Source organism: Stegodyphus dumicola, chromosome 6 (genome assembly GCF_044657685.1).
Source record: "Stegodyphus dumicola isolate Sdum_Otavi_A_Nest chromosome 6, ASM4465768v1".
NCBI lineage: Eukaryota > Metazoa > Arthropoda > Arachnida > Araneae > Eresidae > Stegodyphus > Stegodyphus dumicola.
In genome coordinates this window covers 158,449,626-158,470,719 of record NC_140773.1, presented here as the reverse complement: position 1 = coordinate 158,470,719, position 21,094 = coordinate 158,449,626, and the positions used below count along the sequence as shown (strand labels likewise).

Genomic DNA, 21,094 nt, shown 5'->3' with positions numbered 1-21,094 from the left:
TGCAACTGATATCAGAAATTTACAGAATTTAGCGAGATCTTTAATAATCTAATGTAGAGCATTTATTCTCAAAAACCATACAGAAATTTTGAAAAACATATTTATTTATTTATTAAAATTTATAAATATATCCGATATATAAGTACATATACATATTTTTTATTAATTAGTGAGTAGACTCTGAACAGTCTATCACATGGAAGGACAGAGCTGAAGTTTTCCAATACTCTGGAATGTAACATTTCATTTAATACTGATAATTTGATAGTAAATTTTAAAGCATTTTGTAAACAGAATAACTTTTTATAAAACACCGACTCTATTAGTCTTTAACTGTTACTTTCCTTGCTCTTGGAAATTTTGAAAGTAGTAAATTTCTTACACAATTGACTTTTTTTATCTTGGTTACATTCACAGAAACTTTAAATTGTATAAGAATGACATTCCATATCTACTTGAAACATCCCACATTTCATTACAACTCTGGAAAATGCAGGCTCAATTAAAATACTGAAATAAAAACAAAAAGAAGTAGCTATCTCCCACTAGCACAAATTTTGAAACATAAAACAATGATAACACAGAACAACTATATTTTTGTGCTGCTCATCTGTTATAATATATGAGCTCAGCCCATGCAAATAACTCACACAAAAATTCTTCAATCTCCTTTACCCCAGTCTGCTAAGTCAATCATATATATTGTGAGGCCATTGCTAATCTACTTTCTTCGACATATTAAGCAGAAACTGTAAGAGGCTATGAAAATAATGTAATGAAGGCTATGTGATTCTTCCCCCCCCCCCCCCCCGATAAGCAAAGGTGCAAAAAACAAAGCTACTGAGATTGAAAACTAACATACTGCCAATATGAACTGAAAAATAAAACAATATACCTAAACTAATGTTCCAGAAATTCAAATCAGACTCTTTGACACTCTTTTGTTATTTTGAATTTTTCCACTGAAACTCAATGAGGAAACTGTAGACTACAGACAGCTTAGCCATCTGCTAGACTTTGGATTGTTTGACATTCTTTTTAAAACATGATGTACAAAGTACTAAATTCTTTTAAAAATCAAAAGCAAATTTCAGAAAGGAGTTCAAACATCAAATTTAACATAGAACACAATTTCTGAAAATACATATTTCACACACACTTTTGCTTATCTTTCATCTTATTAGCTAATTTAGTATTAGAAATTTCATGGATATAATACATATGTAATGATGTGAAGAATGCTGATCACTTCTTCCCAATTTTATTTTTCTGTCCTTGATTATTAAATAATAAGGTTGTAGAGACATTAGGATTTTTTTGGAGGCCGGAGAGATGAAAAATTAGCAAACACCTTCGCAGGGAATCGAACCACAGACCTCTGGAAAACCGGCCCAGCATGCAGAACCACCTTATAAGGTGTTTATAAAAATAATATATCCGATTCAAATTATGAATGAAGTATCATAGATAAACAGCTGCCAACCCTAAAATAGGAAAAACTGGGAGTTTGAGGGAGGTTTTTGTAACACCATTTTTAAAAAACTAAAATTAACTCGAATTTCCTTTGTAACAAGATTCAGTTTATTCACTTTTTATAATAATTCTGAAATAAAGTATATTAATATTTAATTACATAATCTAAATTTCATGTTATTTGGCTAATTTCACTTTATATTATTCTTACGCTTTTATGCTGAGAAAATTCTGAGTAGGTGAGGAAAGCTTTAATTTATTGAAGTACTTTTAAATCCAGTAAAAATAAAATATATAATTAAAGTACATAATGTTGTGCGGATAAGCTTAGCAATGTACCATATATTTATAGGATTTCCCCCTCCCTTCCTTATTGCCTGCCTTTGTGGTGTGACTGGAAGCATATCGGGCTAGCAATCCGGTCCAGACTTTGATTCTCGGCTAGAGCAACGTACATTTTTTACATCTCCTGCTTATAAAAATACAAAAATTGATCTACAGTGCTGCAAACTAAAATGTGGTGGGCAATAATTCATCACTACCAGGATTTGCCGACTAGGTCCAAAGGCCCCCTTGACTTCATGGTGTAACTGGAAGCATGTACAGCTAGCATTCAGAGAGTTTGAAGTTCAAATTCCCATAAAGGCAATGCCCATTTTTTATATTACCTTTTCCAAAATGGGCCTAATGACTCTACATATTGATTAAAACAAAATTAAATAAAATATTTACTGATTAAACATTGCTTGAATCTTTATATAAATGTCTACAGTAGATTAAGACAATTCATATCAAATCAAATTTAATAAGAAAAATTATGCTGAAGATCATAGGGATAGGGGAATGAAATTTACGCAATTTTAATTTTATAGCTGAAAAACAGTTTCATTAGTTCAGGTCAAAAATTAAAAACCACGAAATTCAGGGATCTATCGGGAGACATAACAAAAAACCAGGACAGTTGGCAGCTATGTATATGTCATGTGCATAATTTTAACAATATTTATAAAAAATTTCATATTTAAGCTACAAGAAGGATATTTTTGCATGTATTTGATTTCACTCGTCTAATTTGATATGTAGCAAAAATTTATCACATTCTTCCTAAGCAAATCTTAAAATTCATATTTGTATTTATAGCTTCTATTTGTAATCAACAAAAATATGTTAAAAATGTGTTGTAACCACACCAAAATATTTAGCAACTTTATACTTTGCATAATAAATAGAGCATACAAATAAACTATCAGTGTTCTGAAATTTTCCCATTAACAAGTAGTGCAAATATTAACATAACTTTTAGCACCATGATCAAAAGCATATTCTGTTTATTTTGCTTCGTATTTACTTAAATTAGCCCTTTCATGTTTAATCCCAGGTACAAAACTAAATAAATATGTTGATTTCATAGGCTACACACGCCGAGCCTCAAATCATGGTTTAATGCAGTGACAAAGAGATACTGATATAAGCATCATAAGTTGCCAAAATACTAAATAAAATAAAACCAATCCTCATTTTCAGAATAAATGTTTACTATTTAAATGGCCTAGGCATACACTAGCAATAAATTCATCCTTAGACCTTCTAATGATGTTCATACTAAAATGTGAATCTATTAAATAACCACATAAATGCAGAGATGTAATGAATTCTCAGGTGAGAATGAACTGCATCAAGTTTTTGGTTTGCTACAAAACACCACAGAAACTGGCAGAGTTCAAATTTCGCAACATGAAGAAAGCTGCAACTATATTTGTATTACATGTTATTAAAAATATATATGGTTCTGTAAAAGTTAGAAATAAGGAACAATTAAATTGTTAATTTAAGTAAACACAAAAGAAACACACACACACACACACACACACACACACACATGTATTATTGATAATCTGTAAATATTTTCTATTGTGTCATAGAAAAGATTTTTTTTAATGTGAGAGTTAAATGCAATTACAATTAAAGGCTTAAAAAATACAACATTTGAATTAATGATAAAAACAAATAGCTTTTTGTTTTTGACATCAATCCAGAAACACTATAAAGCTTAACTTTTTAATTACTTAAAATGTTTCATAGTTTTAATAAACAGCTTCACAACTATCATTTTAATAGTTCACAAAGTAAGGCATTTATAGAGTTGACAACCATCGTAAAGCAAAACATTTCATAAATTATTGAAAACGTTTAAATTGAAAATTATTGAAAAGTTTTGTGATTTTTCAAACAGATTCTGATTTTGATTTATAACAAATAAATATGCTTATTTTATATTTGAAATTCCACAGCATAAAAATAAGACACCATTTGATTATTATTAAAATATCATATTTTCAATTAAGAGGTAAACAACAACAAAAACATAAATTTATCAATATCACGCAAGTATAAAAAAAACCACATGTAAATAGCACAAGATACATTATTACAAAAAAAAAAAAAAAAAAAAAAAAAAAAAAAAATCCAATTAAATGATGACTTTCATCACATTTTTGATAGATAAGACATCAGAATGACATATGCCAAAAAGTAATGCATCATATATTCATTACTCAAAACCAAAATTATTTATGTAGTTTACATGACAAAATTTCACACATTAAACAGCTGTAAAACCAGTCAACTATTCCTGTACACATATTTATATAATTCCACATATTAGAGAATTAAAAAGTTACTTTTATTGTTTTCAATTGTATTTTTATTCAAAGTCATAATTCAAGTGATATGCATATCGCTACTATCATAAAAATATAAGAGTTATTGTTGATTGTGTTCAATTTTATAATCGTGTTTCAATATATAGAGTACATAATGGCAATTAAAAGTTTATTTCTTTTATAATAAATAGATACAATGCATATGGCTACATAAAAATCATCTATAACTTTCTCACACTATACATATTTTACATGCCATATTGTTCCATTCTGGTCCAAGCAAAACAGTGATGACAAACATGGAATGGAACTTCATGGCTATGAAATGAAGTGGGGAAAAAAATTAATTTCAACAAAATACACGTACATTATATAAATATAATGGGAATTATTCAGGAAATTCATACAAATTAAAAAAACTGCATCAAGAAGGCACCAATAAAAAATAAAAATGGAAACACAATAATGTTAATTCAATTAGTTCTTTTTAAAAGAAATGCAAAAAAAATAAAAAAATTAAGAGCAACTTTGAATTATGCCATCAAAACCAATTTCATAACCCTTTGAGCAGCATAACTTTTTAGAGATGGATTTAAACTACACTTATTAACTCATTTTGCCTAAATTACTTATTTTATCTTGTGTTTTTGTAATCTTTCTTTGATTAGGATTATACTTAGATCATTACATATAATTAGAAAACAAAATATTTTAAAAAGCAATGTAAGTGACAATAAATAACATAATTACATAAAAATAAAGATGTTGCTCAGAGGAATAATAACTTATCCAAAACCAATACACAGAAGGTGGTGGGGAAGATCAAAACACGATGTTTAATAAAGTAATGCGAACCAATAAAACTCGCAGATAACATATTTTTAAGTTTTGGGAATTTGCAAGTTTTTTTTTTTAAACTTATTATCACATTTTCAAAACACTGTATTACTGACAAACAATATTTAACAATCATTCTGAAGTACCAATAATTCTAAATTTGGTGCTTGCTAAGTTTTTTTTTTTTCATCTACAGACAAAATCATCCAATATGCATACATATAAAATAGCTTCATGCAGTTTACAGAATCACAGCCTATTAGTTGCCAGTTCTTTTTCTATCAGAAACAATATCCTATATATTACTATTTCACACAGCATTTATATATCAACCATTGGTAACTAGTACTGCCATTTAAAAAGTAATTGACATGGACCAGCTAATGTGGTTGAAGCCCAAGCTATTGGTAAATTATTGCTATTTTAGGCTTTGTTCACATGAGTTAGCCAAAGCTTAAAGCAGCCAACAAAATGATTAGATTTTGGGTTGTAGCATATTCATATAAAATTTTTACTCAATTTGGTAGTAAAGAAATTAAAGAATATGCAGCATAATTTTGGATTTATTTGATCTTGCTTTTATGCAGTGAAACCTTCCTAAGATGACCATCACACATCCATAAGACATTGGTGTTTCATGTAAATGCTGTTAATGAAGGATTATGTTTAAAAAAAAGTATATATAATAATGCTGGCCACTATTGTCTACAAAATGTTTCACAGTATATGACTATAAAAACATATGACACTGAAAAAATGTAAATAATAATTATAATCCAGGTCTTTTATCAGTTACATAATTCAGTTTTACAGGTGTTTGATGTTATGCAAATTGTATTTCTAATCACTAAGCTGAGGAGCGGTGCAAATAAAAATTAGTTAGGGTTTTTAACCATGTGCTTGGATCTTCATAGGGAGTTACTGTAGTTCAAATGACAAAGATGTTCCTTTGAAATGTGCTTTGAGGTAGGAAGGTTTCGCCATGTTTGGTAAGTCGCCATTCTTCAGCCAATGTGCCATTTTAAGAAGGTAATAAACTATGTTCAGTCAAGACTACGACTGTGTGATATCTTTAAGTTCTACTGAAAGTGTACAACAGCAAGTCAACAAAATACAGTCCAGTAAACATCAATGACGGATCATACATATGTCTTTTGGTTCGCCGAGGACAGAGCTGCAGTAAAATTGATGAGGTGATGCATTTCTATGTCTTTGTGATTAGGCAATGGAAATTACAATGCCTAAGATGAAGAAGCATGTAGTTAAGGCTACGTTAACTAAACTAGAAGATAAAATTACTGTGAGTTATGACTCTGCTGATTATGCTCAGTTATAAGTAATATATACTGATGCTTTTAATGAAGAACAACAAGATATGCAAAACACTGTTGATGAGTTATTTTTACTGCTGACCAGAGTTAATCTTAAGAAAGTTAAAGATATCAGTGTGGAGGCTAAATCTTGTGAAATAGCAAGCATTTACTTACCTAAGCTAACTCTTCCTATATTTAGTGGTAGTACTAAAGAATGGTTACCTTTTAGTGATTTATTTAAAGTAGCAATAGTGGATAATGAAAAATTTATGGGATGCACAAAAATAGCAATATTTCAAATGTTCCTTAAAGGGAGCTGCATTAAGGAGTCGGAATCATTATAAGCACGTCAACTCCAGTTTTTGTTGGACAGTTTGAATTTGAAATGAAATGATAGTGAATTGAAGAAACATTTTATTAATGACAAACTGAGTTACTATTTTTATTTATGAATTATATACATTAATAAACAGTTATTTTCTATTTTATTGACATATTAACAAATAAATATAAGGGAGGAGGATGAATGTGACAATTGTCATTATTGATTAAACTGATTCATTTAGTTATAAATTCCATTGATAAATTTAGGTAAGCAGCAATAGCAGCAACAACTTCCCAAATTGATGCCATTCAAAGAGAACAGGAAAAAGAGCAATTATTGATCAAACAACACGATGGCGAAGTACATATTTGATGATTTGTTAGAATTAAGAACTTTTTTAGAAGACGCAGATAACCCTAATATTTCACTTACAGAAAGACTGTGGAATGATCTTGAAGAATTGGAAACTCTTCTTTCTATACCGTATATAGCCACAAAAAAGCTACAAGCTGAAGAATTAACAGGAGGCGACAATGGAAGAATGTGATGTTTGTTCTTTCTGACATGGAGGGCTTATTGGAGAAGGAATCATTTCTTCAATGAAGAAAAGAGAAACTAGTTTGCTAGACAACAAGATCTTGCCGAGTTCAATATACGTAGATCCAAAACATCGAATTTTGTTAGATGACGAACAAATTAAAAAGGCAAAGAAAGCCATACATGAACTTTCATTAAGAAAGAAATTATTCTCAGAAAAATTGGAGAATTCGAATCAGGACAGTCAAACTGCAGACATTGCAACTGAGTCTCTATCATCCTCTTCCAGCAATGAGATTTTGAGAAATATTTGGATAATATTGAAAAGGCTCAGGCAAAGCAAATGAAAATAAAGAACAAACAACCTTTAGATATAAAAATGAAAAAATACAAACAAAATTTTTACACAGCCTTTGAACAAAGAGAGAAATATGACTGCTCTTGCAAGACATTTCTTTTAGAACTTATAAAAATCTATCCTGAAAAGTTAGAAGAACTAGCCCTAACAGTAACAGTTCTTCCTATTACTCAAGTTAGTGTGGAAAGACTCTTTTCAGCTCTTAAGTTTATCAAATCAGATCCCTGGTCCTCTAACAAAGATCTTGCTGAAGTTATACTGTTTCTTAGAAATTACTAATGTTAGTTTTTCCCTTTCATAATAAATGCTAATTAATATAAATAATTTGCTATGCAATAAATTTTTTTCCCTGGTAGCATCTATTACTTCTTTTATATTAAAAAAAAAAACTGTAACACATGTATATACACTGACTACCAATAGTTATTTGGACACCTGTGACAGAAAAGAAAAGCTAACTTTATTCAGAATCAATAGTTGGTAGAGCCTCCACGAGAAGTAATTACAGCGTGGACCCTCCAGGGCATACTTTCCACAAGTCTTTGTATGACAGCTAGTGGTATTTTCTTCCACTCGGCTTGAAGACATAGAAGTTCCTTCACCGATTTTTCACGGGTAGTGCATCCCTGAATTCGGCGATGCAACTCGTCCCAGAGGTTCTCAATAGGATTCAGGTCTGGACTCTGGGCAGGCCAGTCCATTCGATGAATTCCATTAGCACCATACCAAGCCTTGGTTAACGTCCAAACATGACAACTGGCATTGTCGTCCTGAAAGTAACAGGGGTCCAACCCGTAAAACTGCCACAACGTAGGAAGCACATTGTCATCCAAAATAGTGCAGTAGGCATCGGAGTTGAGCTTACCATGCATGGGGACCAAGGGTCCCAGCCCATACCAGGAGAAACACCTCCAGACCATAATTTCACCTCCACCGAACTTGACTGTTGGCACAATGCATTCTGGCAGGAGACATTCTCCAGGTAGATGCCAGACCCAGACCCTGCGATCTGAACGGTAAAGGGTGAACCTTGATTCGTCACTCCAAAGAACCCGTTTCCACTGATCTACGGTCCAATTTCGATGTGCTTTGCACCATATTAACCGAGCAGCGTGGTTGGACTTTGTGATCAAAGGCTTATGGGCAGCAGCACGGCCATGAAAAACTCCTCGTGGATGAGGGCCATCGGTAGGGTGCGGTTCTTCCGAATTTCTCTGGACAGCATTCGTCGGTCTCTATCTCCCAGTTTCGTTGGTCTGGCGACTCGGGACACATTCTGACAATCACCGCTCACCTTCCACTTCTTAATCACATAGGCCACTGTCGATTTTGGGTACTTCAGATCGCTAAATATGTGCCTTAAGGATCGGCCACATTTGCGATACCCGATAATTATACCTATCTCGAAATCAGAGAGCTCCGAACTGCGAGGCATCTTGCATGCGACTAAAGCCGATGCTGTTTCCTACACGATATATATCGGCGGAGTCCATGACGTACCTTAGGATCGCAGATATTGTCATTTGCATAGCTGTCCAAATACTTATTGGTAGTCAGTATATATGTTTACATTTACTACCCACTCCATAGCCCTGGTTCCAACAATGTAGATGTTTCTTTGAGATGTGCTTTGAGATAGGAAGGTAAAATTCAAGGTTTCACCATGTTTTGGCGAGTTGCTGCTCTTCATCCAACATGACGTTTTAAGAAGATAATAAATAACATTCAGTCAAGACTATGACTATATGAACTATGTGATTTCTTTAGAATGAAATTCCCTGACTTTTCCAGGTTTTCCAGGTGTGTTTCAAGAAAATTCTAGTCTATTCACGTAATGTACTTTGGCTACACTAAAAGGTAAATTAATTATGGTATTACTTGTATTGTGTAGCAAATTCACTTAATTATTCAATAAATCCCAGAGGACATTTATTCTTAATTATTCTTGGTATACTTTGTTTGATAATTTTGTTTACTTTTCCACTTAAGAAACTTAATAAAATTTAAGATATATAAATTGGATAACAAATGTATGTTTTATTTAATTATTACTCATGATCATCACCAGTTCAACACGAGGCTAATAAATCACAACGCAATGCTAAATAGTTAGGTTAGATTTTAGGTAAATTTAATTTGTGTGAGGTATGTTCTTAAAAAGCACCTTAACACTTGAAAAGACAAATATAATTATAATAGTTGTTGTTTTCTCCATTGAAGATTGAGATTAGAATCTTCCCAATCTGGAATAAAATAAGGCTTTTTTTACAGACATTCTGCAGCTAAACGAAAGAAAGAAATCTATTTTAATAAATTGAGGTATTTTATATTTATTTTGCAGCATACATAAGGAAAAAATATGTGCATTAAATTTCGTGATGGTATGTCATCATACTGCTAGAATTAATTTCAAGATTATGCCAGAGAAAATTTCCTGAAATTTGGAAATATTATTTACTAATAATAAATAAATTTAGAGGGAAGAAGCATCATTAAATTATACGAATAACAAAAAAATAAAGATAATTACTTAAAAATTGAATTAGAATAATCAACGATATTTTAGCAAATATAGTTATATTACATGGTTAGCCTAGATGACAGATTACTATTTTTTTTATTTTACTGCAAAATGGCAAGGTATTTATTAAAAAGAGAAAAAAAAAAAAAAAAAAAAAAAAAAAGAGTTTAAAAAGATTTTGCGGTAAAATTCTAGTATACGGTAAGGCTTTGGCACGATTTTGAAAATTGTCGCCAAGACCAAAATGACCCGTTTACTGCGCATCATCATGTCGCCAAATCCCATTGTACCATACATGGAGATTATTCTAACCAAAGAACGTCTATGCAAAGAATCTCTAATTCTTTGGTCTATGTAAAGAAGAAAAGGTTCCATACAAGTAAAATGCTATTACGCCGCTAGAATGCGGAGGGAAAATATGCCAAGGGATTTGGCGACGGAACCTGGCGGCCAGAATTTCCCTCTCCGCAATGTGTACCGGAAATTGAGAAACGTGTTAAGAAGAAACGTTCTTTGACAAAAAGAAAGCTACGAAAATCCGTTTTTAAATTATTGCGAAAAATCCAAGAAGAAAGGTTATATCAAAGGACGTTTCTTCTTAGATTTTTCGCAATAATTTTAAAAACGGATTTTCGTAGTTTTCCCCCCCTGAAAATTACTAACCCATGAATTAATTTACTTGCGCCAAAAAATATTTTCTTTTCCTTTAGCGTTTAACCACTTGCGCTTAAACTTCACGGTTGCGGTGCGGTGCGCTACAATATAGCAAGCGGTAACGTGTCTCATTTACGCCGCTCCGCATCTGCGAGTGCGATCCAGAGCTGTAACTCGAGAAATAAACAATCTCGTTGTTAGGCGACGTGTGCACCATGTTATTTTCATTTTTGCGATAAATGCTTATCGACGTGGTGTTCACGTCGCTCGCAGTTTGAGACAAAAACATCTCGACGTGCGTGGCACGTCTTTTTAGCGCAAGTGGTTAAAGAAATTTTAAAGGATATTCATTTAATGAACTCTTGATAACGTGACTTTCGAACTTCGACACCGGTTTCGAGCTTTGGCAGCAGATACATCACGCATGCACAGCTGTTTCCCACTTTGATGGAATGGTGGTGGTGGTGGTGTATTTAATTATGGCAAAGCACACTAGGGCTATCTGCCTAAGGGGAGGGATGCCTTTCGTGGAGGACTTTCTAAGGGAAACTGGCTTGTATACACGTTACACATGGGGAAAACCACGAAAACACCCATGCAGCCAGCCCGTTCGCGGGATTCGAACCTCGGACCGAACTACCAGTGTTCAGCGACTTTACCGCTCGGCCGCTGGTGGGCCTCTATGATGGAACGAAGCCACGTCTGTTGCAGAGAGGTTTTCCTTCTTTACAATATATATTCTTTGATTCTAACCTCCATGGTACCGTATACTAAGATTAAACCCATTTTGTTTTATACGAGAACAGGTACTTTCTTTAGTTCATGCACTGCACATGCGATTCTCGAGAATACTGGGTGTGTGTGTGTGTGATTATGGCAAAGCCTCGAGGGCTATCTGCCTAAAGGGAGGGATGCCTTTCGTGGAGGACTTTCTAAGGGAAACTGGCTCGTATACACGTTACACATGGGGAAAACCACGAAAACGCCCATGCAGCCAGCCCGTTCGCGGGATTCGAACCTCGGACCGAACTACCAGTGTTCAGCGACTTTACCGCTCGGTCGCTGGTGGGCCTCGAGAATACTGGAAACCAAAAGTTGCGGGAAACTTGCTTTGCCTTTCTAAAAGACAATCAAATTGGAGCTGCGAAAATTGGCTCTATGCCAGCTGCCCGAATGACACTCACGTGATACGCAATTCGCCAAAAAAGTTATCTCTTCCGACGTAGGCGCAAAAATCGGTTTTTTTGGCGGGATCATTGTATGAACTTCCCTGACTTTTCCAGATTTTGCCAAGAATACTTAAATTCTCGGACTTTTCCCTGAATTTTTTGGTCAATTTTCGAATTCCCTGACTTTTCCCGGTTTTCCAGGTAGCGTGGCAACCCTGTTATACCTATCTCGAAATCAGAGAGCTCCAAACTGCGAGGCATCTTGCATGCGACTAAAGCCGATGCTGTTTCCTACACGATATATATCGGCGGAGTCCGTGACGTACCTTAGGATCGCAGATATTGTCATTTGCATAGCTGTCCAAATACTTATTGGTAGTCAGTGTATATGTTTACATTTACTACCCACTCCATAGCCCTGGTTCCAACAATGTAGATGTTTCTTTGAGATGTGCTTTGAGATAGGAAGGTAAAATTCAAGGTTTCGCCATGTTTTGGCGAGTTGCTGCTCTTCAGCCAACATGACGTTTTAAGAAGATAATAAATGACATTCAGTCAAGACTATGACTATATGAACTATATGATTTCTTTAAGTTCTACTGAAAGTGTGCAATAGCAAGTTAACAAAATACAGTCCACTAAACATCAACGACGTATCATACAAGTATCAATATGTAAAACTATAAAATGTTTAAATTCTTCACAAGCACATGTACTATGAATAATCATTCATTAACATGGTAAATTCAGTACACAGTTATAACCATATACTTGTAACATACACACATTAATCTATAATATCACTACTTACATGAAATTACTTTTTTGCCAGAGCCATTGAAATGCCAACTATGCTACCAAGAGCAAGAGCCGCTCCCCCAACAATGGCAATGCCAATTAGTCCCTCTAATTAATAAAACAAAAAATTTCTGTTTGAAATATAGAATAATGAATAAATACATATTAAAAACAGTTAATATAAAAATTGATTTTCTCACTATGCAAGTGAATACAGTAAATATCATATATGAATTTGCGCAGCATTCTTATCCTATAAAAATCCATATAACATTCTCACACTATAAGGTAAAATACAGCACAGTTTTAATTTAATGTTCATATTATCTCTAACTTAATGAAGTGTTTTTCTCAATCAATTATATGTCTTAATTGAACCATCAATACAATACTATACTATAAATCATGATAAAAACACTTTATAAGCTTTCAAAGGGAATGGCCAAGACATGAATGACAACTATATAGGTAGGTGGCAAACACCTATTTTTCAGGTGACACACACTATACAATAAGATATACCCAAATTTAAGAGGTAATCTTTATGACAAATGTTTAATGTAAAAAAAAGTTTGCTAACTAAAAACCATTAAACTAAAACCTCACCTTTCAGAAGATATGCAAATTAAAAGTACTGTAATGCTATCAACAGAATGATTAAACATATATTTTGAAAAACAGGCCTACTTTTCCAAGCCAAAATAAGGATAAGCTGGACGCTATACTACCAGCTGTAAAAAGAAAATGTAGCTCTGAAAGACAGAACTTCACAGATTCTTTAAATTTTGACTACCAGCTTAATATTTATTAACTTAAACTGTTGAAGGAATTTATGATGGATAGAATGTACCAGTTGATTAATTTGCTTCCAAAAAAGATGATGCAGACTGAAACAGACATGAAAAATCATCTCTGCGAGAACAAATGAGGTTCTAGCACGTGAAAACAAAATTCATTACATCTGATGCCAATGACAATACCTTAAAAGTATTAGGTAATGTAGATGAAACAATGGCTAAAATTGGTTTAAAACATAAAATGATTTTTTGAGTAATATTTTTTGATGTGGCTTCACTTAAAATGCAAAAGAGCCTGATAATTTGTGCCTGCAAGCAAATCTTTTTTGTTTCTTTAAAATACAATCAATGCTTTTTATAACTACTGTTCATTACATTTTTATTATCAATTGTTACAAAAAGTTCCCAAATTCTTACATGATATTAAACCTGGTTTCATTACATAAACACAGGTTTAAAATTCATGTTCCCTGAATCATAGATCTGTGAAAGGCATGCCCTTAAATTTATGTAAATTTAACAATACTCTGGGTTAATTTTTTCATGATCAATAAATAGGAATTTTATTAGATACTTAATTGAATTTTAAGACTACTATCATTAGAATAGTACAACTCCAAAATTTGTTAAGGCCTAATCAGATTATTACATTTTTGATAAGAGTTATGATAAATTTTTAATTCCACATTCAAAGAAATATAAATACATTAAAATATTTTTTCACATAGGAAATATAATAATGCTTTTACCCTTCTCCCCCCAAAAAATTGTGGTTCCGAAGTTTACTGAGTTTTATTCACGATTTTATCAAACTCAGTATCTGAAATTTGATACAAATCTGATAATATGCAATGACTATTGCTCCCTTTATGCGCAATTTACTCTTATACTGGTTAAATTCAAAATTTCAAACTAGTATTATTCCCAATAATGATCTGGTCTTGAAAACATCCTATATATATACTTATAGAAAAAAATTATTAACCTATGCATGATACATACCAGAAATATACATTTGGCAAAATTTAAGTTTGTTGTTGATTTAAATAAGAGGTACTAAAGTACTTAAAGAGATAACAAGACCCTTTTTTTAAGGGCAAACTGTTTTATGATCACAAAATTATTCAATTTTAGATCAATGCGCTCTATCGAGATTCTCTCAAAATACATAGAGGTTGCGTTATTTGAAATATCAGTTTTGGATTTACCACCACAAAAACATGACATATTTTTAACAAAGCTTGGAAACAAAGGATATTTTTGATGTCTTCAAATCTACTTTTCATTTTTAGCTCATCTTATACTATTAATATATTTCCTATCAACAAGCATGAAAGGGTATTTAATCTTTATTCTACCTTAATAGGTAAAGATGCTTTTTATCATTTAAAAAATATTTAATATATTCCATTAATAAATTGTAAACTATACTGAAAAACAATCTATTAATTATAAGTAGTAAATGCATCTTTTTCAAAATGTTCCTTTTTTACTTAAGAGTCTCTAACTATTTATGTAGCTTTAATCAATATTTTAGACCATATATTATATTTGTTTTAAACAGTTCACCTGCTAGGTTCACCATTTTCAACCCTTCAATGATTTATATTACCTAATGAATGCAAAAATTTCTAAAGAAAACAATACAAAATATATCTAGATTGAGAATTGTTCCAGACTAGATTGAGGAATAATTTAGATAGTTCTAATAACTGGTTTAATACCCATATTTACAGATATGAACCAAGTGAAATACTTATGAAATAGGATCATAAAGTGTATTTGTGTACATGAGCAAGAACCACTTATAATAACTAACCAGTCATAGGTGGATATTATACAGAGTTAACACAAATGAGTTAAAAAAATTAATAAAGTATCAAATATTAGACAATGAGATATACATAAATGAGTATACTTAGATTTGGAAATTTAATTTCTTAAGGAGAACTAACTTTTTTGGAAACTAATTTTTTAAAGTACTTTCATTGAAGATTTTAAAAAATATTTCTTAGTTACAAGTGCATTTCATCAGCTGAAAGCAAATAAATCAATTTGAAATTTAGTGTAGATAAAAGAAACTTTAGTGTAGAGAACCAATTTTAACATATCTTCAGGAATTTTATACAGGAAATTCTCCAGAGCTATTTTGGTGTCTGTTTATATTTTGAAAGCCATTCCTTAAAATTCCTTTCCTTTTTAATTACATATAACTTGGGAGAAAAAAAAAAAAAAAAAAAAAAAAAAAACACCACACACACACACACACCGCTAGAAATCATATATATGCAAGGTGGATTTTATACTTACCTTTTTTCATTTTATCTTTGATATATTTTTGCAATACTTGAGCTTGCCTGTTGGTGGGTTCAATACTTAGAAATTTAGACAATAATTTGAGGGCTTGGTTGTAATCCTAAAGACATTAATAGAAATATTAAGCAATCAACCTTACTACTACTTTCTAAAACGATACTTTCTGATGAGTCCTTAAATGAATTCTTTATGTTTGATTTTTAATAATTCATGTTTAATTTTGTACACACAGAAGATACTAAAACAGGTAAAGTAAACAATAAGGAAAATATACATATAGTAAGAATTTTGATGCAGATGATGTAGTACGTGATGCCTGAAGATGTAAATGCAATCACAGCCAGTTGAACAATTTTTCCCCCTCTGAGAAAATGTTCTTGAAGCAGACATACACAGCTAAACTGGTGCAAGACTGTCATTAGTGTCTATTCTTTAGAGGTAACACTTTTGTTTTTCACATTTATATAATATATTTAAAATAAGCAAGAAAAAGAAAGAAAAAAAAAATACTGAGCAAGCAAGATGGAGAAGCTAAGCAGAAATACTTAGCTTAAATGAGGGGTAGATTAAGCATGATACTTTTATGGTTTTACTTTATTCCCATTGGCAAATCAAGGTTCTGGTTTATGAAACTTAATGTTATTATTGGCTAAAAGACTTTTCTGCTTTTTAGAAGTGCAACAATAGTCTGGTTTCAGTCAGTCAGGATTCAGTATGGTTCAGTTTGAAAATTTAAAAACAAACTAAAAAAAAAAAAAAAAAAAAAAAAAAAAAAAAAAAAAAAAACTACTCTTCAACTTCTCACAAAAAATTATTTTTTAAAAACATGAATGATAATTTTCTCCCCACTTCATACACTCAAGTCTTTTTTAGTGCAGTTTTAAGGTTATGCAATATGATACACATTAAAACATTTTCTGGGGTTCCCCATATCACAGTACATATCTATCCTCAGACCATTCATTCTACAGCCTGATAGCTGTTGCCGGCAGAGAAAATATCCTTATTTTAACAGAATCTTGATAGATCTACTACATCAGAAACTTTATTGAATATACAGGTGACATAGCACCCCATGCAAATGATTTTAGTGGTTTTGAAACTCATTTTGCTGAAGTCACTAATAACAAAGGAACTTGGATTAGAGTAATGTGGATTCAGTGAGCTAGAAATGAGTTAGTCTCAATACTGGAAGTAGCTTTGCAATTTTTGAATTGATAAACAATGCAGTTTACAAAGAAATGTATGAAGAATGAGCAGAACATATGTGAAAATATACAGACATGCAAATTTAACAGAATAAAAAATTAATTTTGGAAAAAAAAAAAATGCTGGTACTTCAGATTATTTGCACCTCTTGAAAAGTATACACAAGGCAACACATTATATCTCCAAAACATGTATCGCACGATGTTGCCAAAATGTACTTAAAAGTTGACCTAGGTATTCATATGCTTATCCACCTTAAATTTAACTGTCATTGGTGTCTATTTTTGTTGCATTGAGTGCTTTTTATTTTTATTTTTTAAGGGATCATAATGGGACTGTGGAGTTTCTGGCTGATGAAAAAGAAAGCATTGCATTTCCTTCAGAAATATGACGTTTTGCTTAATAGTAGAAAATGCAAAAATTTGTATTCCATGTTATACTCTGTGAATGATTGTATTCTATGGGGGAAAAAAAAATTGTGCACAAATGCTCAATTTGGGAAGTTTTCTAATGCTTTTTAAGCTAAAACAGATCGCTGTGTATATGGAAAAACAAAACCATTCATAATACCAAACTTGTGAAATCCCCCCTTTTTTTAAATAAATAATAATAATAATAATAAAAAACAGATTGCTGTATACATGGAGGAAACAACAGAGTACATAGAGACAAGTTGTGTATGGTGTTTGAGTTTTTGAAATTCTCCGATGCTTTTTGAAGCTAAAATAAATCATTGTGTGCGAGGGAAGAACAGTGTAAAAAAAAAAGAAGGGGGGGGAGTATTTTACTATGGATGTCTCCTGAATTTTTATTCTTGTTAATTAGTGACCAATTAATGAGATTCTTGGAGCTGCCTTGCTAAAAATGACTATTATCTATTATATCTTAGCTTGGCAAAAATCACTCAAACAATGACTAGCAACTTTTCAGGAGGGGTTATGGATAATTAGAAAAGTACCAAAGTGCTTTTTTTAAAAAGTTTTTTGGAACCAATTATTATTTTTTGTATGTATTTAGTACCTTAATTAGTTAGATTTTAAATAGTCTGGGATATTAGTGGACCAAATTGCCCGGAGTGCAGAAGGCACTGCTGTATATGCATTGCAGCTGTTATGTAGGAATACTGTGACAGAACACAGCACACAGGGATTTATTATAAGCATCTTACTATTTCAAGATAGAATAGGAAAATAACTAAACTGGGTGTGTATGTAAATGCTGCAATTTCAAGTGAGCAAATGCAGAGTTTTCAATTAAAAATAATTCTATGACGAACCCAAAAGTAACTTTTTTCTAAGATCTCATGCACAAACTAGATATTCTATGAAAATTATTCATTTATGCTTAAAACTTTAATACTTAATGAAATATATTTAAAACCATTACTATTAAATTTAGATTAGAGTATATAAAGACATACAGAATATACCTAGCAGATTCTGAATATCAGTAGCTGCATAGAGTTTTGGGGCAGAACACTGTCTATTAAGAAAGTAGCCAACTTTTTTTTTCTCCCCTTCCTTCTTTCTTTCATTTTTCTCCGCTGGTTTAGTATGTCATTTTTAAAGAAAAAACACTACCAAACAAGATGGACAGCTTTCGATAGATTCATTTCATGCAAACTTAAGGGTACCACATCCTCCGATGTACAGCAGATCATAAAACTAGCAAACTCACTAAATCTCTTATCAATGGCTACTAGAACAACAGGAAAGTTCAAATTTTTTGAGGTGAAGTTCAAATACCAAGACTCTCTGCTTGGTATGACTTTGTATTCAACAGCTACTTACAATTCAGTACTTGGTCATAATATCATATCATGCAAACCTGTTACATAATTTAAACATTTTGTGGGTGTGCATTAGAATACAAGAATTTTTAATCATTATTAAAATTCACTTTCACTCATTCTACTTGTACAGAAACAAACGTTGTTTATTAAATTAATAGATTATTTCACTGTCTGTATCTCTCTTTTTTTTTTTTTTTTTTTACTAAATTGTACTGATGTAATTATTCAATTATGTTAGCCCTTTCATAATGCTTAATTTTATTTAGACTGTCATACACACATTACACAGCACTGATACCATCTCATCTTTTATATACACTTCTTTGCAAATCATCTGATTTCATAAGTGTTAAAATTCCACTGGTTAAAATATATTTATATAATTATGAATGAACATATACACAATTTATCTTTCTTTTTTTTTTATTTAAAAGCAAATTAAAGAATAAGAATGAATGAAATCCTAAAAATTTTAGGCTCTTTTGGAAAATGGCAAGATTGCTTAACAGTGAATCTTTGGTACCATTAATTCATTTAGTATTCAGAATTACAAAAACAGACTAAAAAAAAAATGCCACTTTTCCTAATTCTTGATATTTTATCCTTTGGACCTTATATGTTGCAGACAAGTATATATATAAAAAATACTTTGCTTATTAATAAAACACTAAACTATACTAATTTCATATTCCTTTATAAACTATTCTCCATATATATTCCTTATTCCTCCCCCTCCAGTTTTCATTATAATTAATGTAAAACTGATAAAAAATTATAATAAACTTGAAACCTATAGTAAATCTATTTCTAATCATAAAACCTTTGCATTTAATATGTTATTAGAACATCACTGCAAAATAAATTAAAAAAAAAAAAAAAAAAAAGCAACTACTAGCAAATAAGACTGAAACATCTGTCAGCTGTTCCTGTCAAGTGCATATGATTGCCCAATCTTTGAGCAGATGTGTGCTCACAGCTTGAAAGATTTCTACACCATCAGTTACAGAACTAAATGAAAATTTCAATTTTTATTGAAACTTTGGCTTTTGTATTCAGAAACCTTCCTTCTCTTCATGTTTAAAACACTTAAAAACATTTATTTATGTTTCCTTTCTTAAAAAAAAAATATATTAGTTTAGTTTTGCTTTAAAAGCAATGATACATTTTGTCCCTTCAAACCGAAAATTGTTTCTTGTTTATTTGTCAGCTACATTTTTAACTTATGACATAATTAACAATACAGATTTTTTACAACAATGTACGTTCAAAACCTAAACAGCATATTTTTATTTACTTAAAATTTAAGTAAACATTTCCAAGCACAGTAAAAATAAATTTACTGAATTTTGAGCATCTTTTAAAATTAAGTGCGAGTCATGCAACTTGTAAACAGATAAAACACTGTATTTGAAAGTTACATGACTTAATTGACATTATTTATATAGACATTTAAAAAAATTATTAAACAATCACAGCAATTCATTACATATATATTAACAGTATAACAATATAATACATCAAACATACATTTTTTTTTTTTAAACACAGACTGATATTCTGCAAAATATTAAACATGACACTGCTTTTGATATCATTATTATTTCATTCTATACTTACTTTTAGCTTCGTATGTCCAACAGCCAAGTAATATAAGTAGTCTCGCTTTGCTGTTGCATCACCATTATGAAAAAGGTCTATTTAGAAAATTAATATACTTTAATTAAACAAATCACAACTCTAGGAAGATTATTTTACAAGAGTTTAAAATTTGTTCACATAACAAATCACCTTAATAGAGGCAACTATAAAACTGCTTTAATTGCTATCAAAATGAAATAAATTTTTGAGTCAAATTTATTCATCAAGTTTGCAAATTTTTAATTTACACCCTTTTCATTTAACTTTAAAATAACACATACATTTAATTATATTATTGGCTCCATCAGAAAATATAAATCTGTATATTTTGCCACTTTTTCATGTATATGTAACAGAACTTTTTATTCAACGCTATGAACTCAAGAACTGTAACCGAACTATTTTATTTAAACGCGAACTCGTGGCGATATGAAAAAATTGTCAGTCGACCTCCAGCTGCCATGATGATAGTTTACTATGTTATGTTATTCAAATGTTTGATGTTCCATTTGGTATATGTTTCATTTTTATGTATATTTCTTTTGTTTGTAACCGTTCCTGTGTGCTCTGTTAACAAATCCTTTTAAAGCTAGCCGCCATTATTAACAGAGCACACAGGAACGGTTACAAACAAAAGAAATATACATAAAAATGAAACATATACCAAATGGAACTTCAAACAGTTGAATAACAT

The 21,094-nt window shown here is 31.3% G+C and overlaps 1 protein-coding gene across 2 annotated transcripts in view; it reads right to left on the bottom strand.

The window, feature by feature from the left end:
- Positions 1–4,288: 4,288 nt before the first annotated feature.
- Positions 4,289–21,094, bottom strand: part of LOC118179728 (mitochondrial fission 1 protein-like) — a 54,356-nt gene continuing 37,550 nt past the window's right edge. Inside the window, exons 3-6 of one of the 2 annotated variants that reach the window (XM_085819111.1) lie at positions 20,380–20,456; positions 15,756–15,861; positions 12,662–12,756; positions 4,289–4,454 (exon numbers count right to left, since the gene is read on the bottom strand). In XM_085819111.1, coding sequence (XP_085675237.1) covers positions 12,668–12,756; positions 15,756–15,861; positions 20,380–20,456 — 272 coding nt within the window. In that variant the 3' untranslated portion in view covers positions 4,289–4,454; positions 12,662–12,667. Of the gene's footprint in view, positions 4,455–9,615; positions 9,750–12,661; positions 12,757–15,755; positions 15,862–20,379; positions 20,457–21,094 lie in introns of those variants that run through there. The other variant, XM_085819112.1, reaches the window with a different exon arrangement.